Source organism: Lactuca sativa, chromosome 8, assembly GCF_002870075.4.
Source record: "Lactuca sativa cultivar Salinas chromosome 8, Lsat_Salinas_v11, whole genome shotgun sequence".
NCBI classification, from domain to species: Eukaryota; Viridiplantae; Streptophyta; class Magnoliopsida; order Asterales; family Asteraceae; genus Lactuca; species Lactuca sativa.
The window spans coordinates 102,328,081-102,330,105 of record NC_056630.2 but is presented as its reverse complement, the minus strand read 5'-3'; the positions used below and the strand labels follow the sequence as shown (position 1 = coordinate 102,330,105).

Sequence of the window (2,025 nt, the reverse complement as noted above, 5' to 3'; positions counted from 1 at the left end):
CAAGTTATATATATATATATATATATATATATATATATATATATATATATATATATATATATATATATATATATATATATATATATATATAAAAGATAAATTTATGACCTATCTTAAATATTTTGAATGACCTACCTTAAATATGTTGAACCAGCCATGTCGAACATATTTTTCTCTTGAACCGATCCGGGTGAACTCTGTTAGTAAACCATATGATTTTCTATTTTAAACCCGACAGTGGCTATAATAACATTAACCCAATTAAAAAAAAGTGTTGATTTATAAATCTCTCTTTATTTTATCTATGCCAATAGGATTATCAATTCGTGGTAATAGAGAAAGATGAAGAATCTCTCAATAGAAAATTTTAATTGAACATTTGAAATGGCTAAAGCATGTAATAAGCTTGCGTTAGTGATCAAGTATCAACAAAACAACTTTTTTGTCAAATATCCATTGAGCGATATGTTGTAATTTTAGTTATATTAGGTTTTTAAGATTTACTGACTTTAAATATTAAAGAACTTTGTTAAAATATTATTTTGATTTTCGCTTATGTTTTTGGGGGTGTTTGGCTTAGCTTTTTAAATGTGAAAAGATTTTTTTGGAAAAGTTACAAAAAAATCAGGTTTTCCTGACTTTTTCAAAAAGTTGATTTTCCTTCGCAAAACCAAAAGTAGCTTTTAGAAGTTTTGTCAAACATTTTTTACTATGATCTTTTTTCTATGATGACTTTTCGCAAACACCCCCTTTGTACTCATGTATCAAAGTTCCTTGTTTCACTACTCACTACCGATGAAATTTAACTTTTGTTTTACAATTTCAAAGAGAGCTCGATGGGTTTCTTTGAAGTGTTCATTTTCGGCTTCATCGAATCAGCAAGGTATTTTATCACAGATATTATATAGCCGATGATACTACACAATTTTAGCAAAAATCAAGAAATCAAAATATGATCATTTCAAAAGCAAACATTAGCACATACTGATATGCTTCTAAGTTCTAACTTCTAACAGATAAAGATCAGCAGAAACTTTATTCGAGATCAGATTCTCATAAACCTAAAACCTACCCATTACCCAGATAAAAACACAAGAATCAACCAAGATCTAATAATCACAATCATAATCATGTCCATACCCATACCCACCATAGTTTCCACCATCGCCATTGTCGTAGGATATGATGTTCTTGCTGCCATTGTTGTTGAAATTCACATTGCGAACCCTCTGCTCGCTGTAAACCTCTGTGTACCCACTCCGGTCTCCGATTCTGACAGTAGAGCTTTCCTTGTATTCACTCCTGGTGCCACTCTTCCCGTTCTGCCACTGAAAGTTTCCGGTGGACGCCTTCTCAGTCGCCGTTGCTCGGCCATAGGACCCGGTCTGCTTGTCGCTAAAACTTACTTGTGATTTGTTCTCGAAACTGCCTTGGCCCACAGTTGTTTTCACAGTAGATATAGGTCCGGCGTAAGCGTAGCCTGACATCGCTTTTGGGGCAGATGAACTGGAAATTTCAGATCTTTTCGGCATCTTCAGTGATCTGTAACGATGACAAACAGAGCAAAAAGCATTACGAACTGATGAAAACGTGAACCTGGTGAACAGGGTTTCAAAATGCTTAAATGAACAGCAACAGTAAAGGAAAACAGACTAAGGGAACCGAAATCGAAAGTAAATAATGAAAATGGAAGATAAAATCAACAGACGATCACTAAAACATATATATATGAAAAAGGAAATGCTTTTAATAAACCAAAAGGATCGAATGCAGATGAATATGAAAAAGGAAATGCGTTCATAAACATGAAAATGATTGAATGCAGATGAATTAAAGAACCATACAGTGGAATAATGAAGAGCAGGGAGGAGAGGATGAGGGTTTAGACTTTCGTTGTTTGAGTGGGAATTGCAGAAAGGTATGAAGAGGTGAGGGGTTATTTGTATTAGGGATGTTCACGAAGAAGATCATGAAGATCCTTTTAAATTATAGATTTATTTTTCAAATAGATTTATCTCTTTCTAG

At 33.3% G+C, this 2,025-nt stretch overlaps 1 protein-coding gene across 1 annotated transcript; it reads right to left on the bottom strand.

The window, feature by feature from the left end:
* Positions 1 to 925: 925 nt before the first annotated feature.
* Positions 926 to 2,025, bottom strand: LOC111894818 (uncharacterized). Its single transcript, XM_023890914.3, has 2 exons — positions 1,845 to 2,025; positions 926 to 1,542 (listed from the first exon to the last, which is right to left on the bottom strand). Exon 2 carries the CDS (start codon positions 1,530 to 1,532, stop codon positions 1,110 to 1,112), a length of 423 nt encoding a protein of 140 aa, XP_023746682.1. The 5' UTR covers positions 1,533 to 1,542; positions 1,845 to 2,025; the 3' UTR covers positions 926 to 1,109.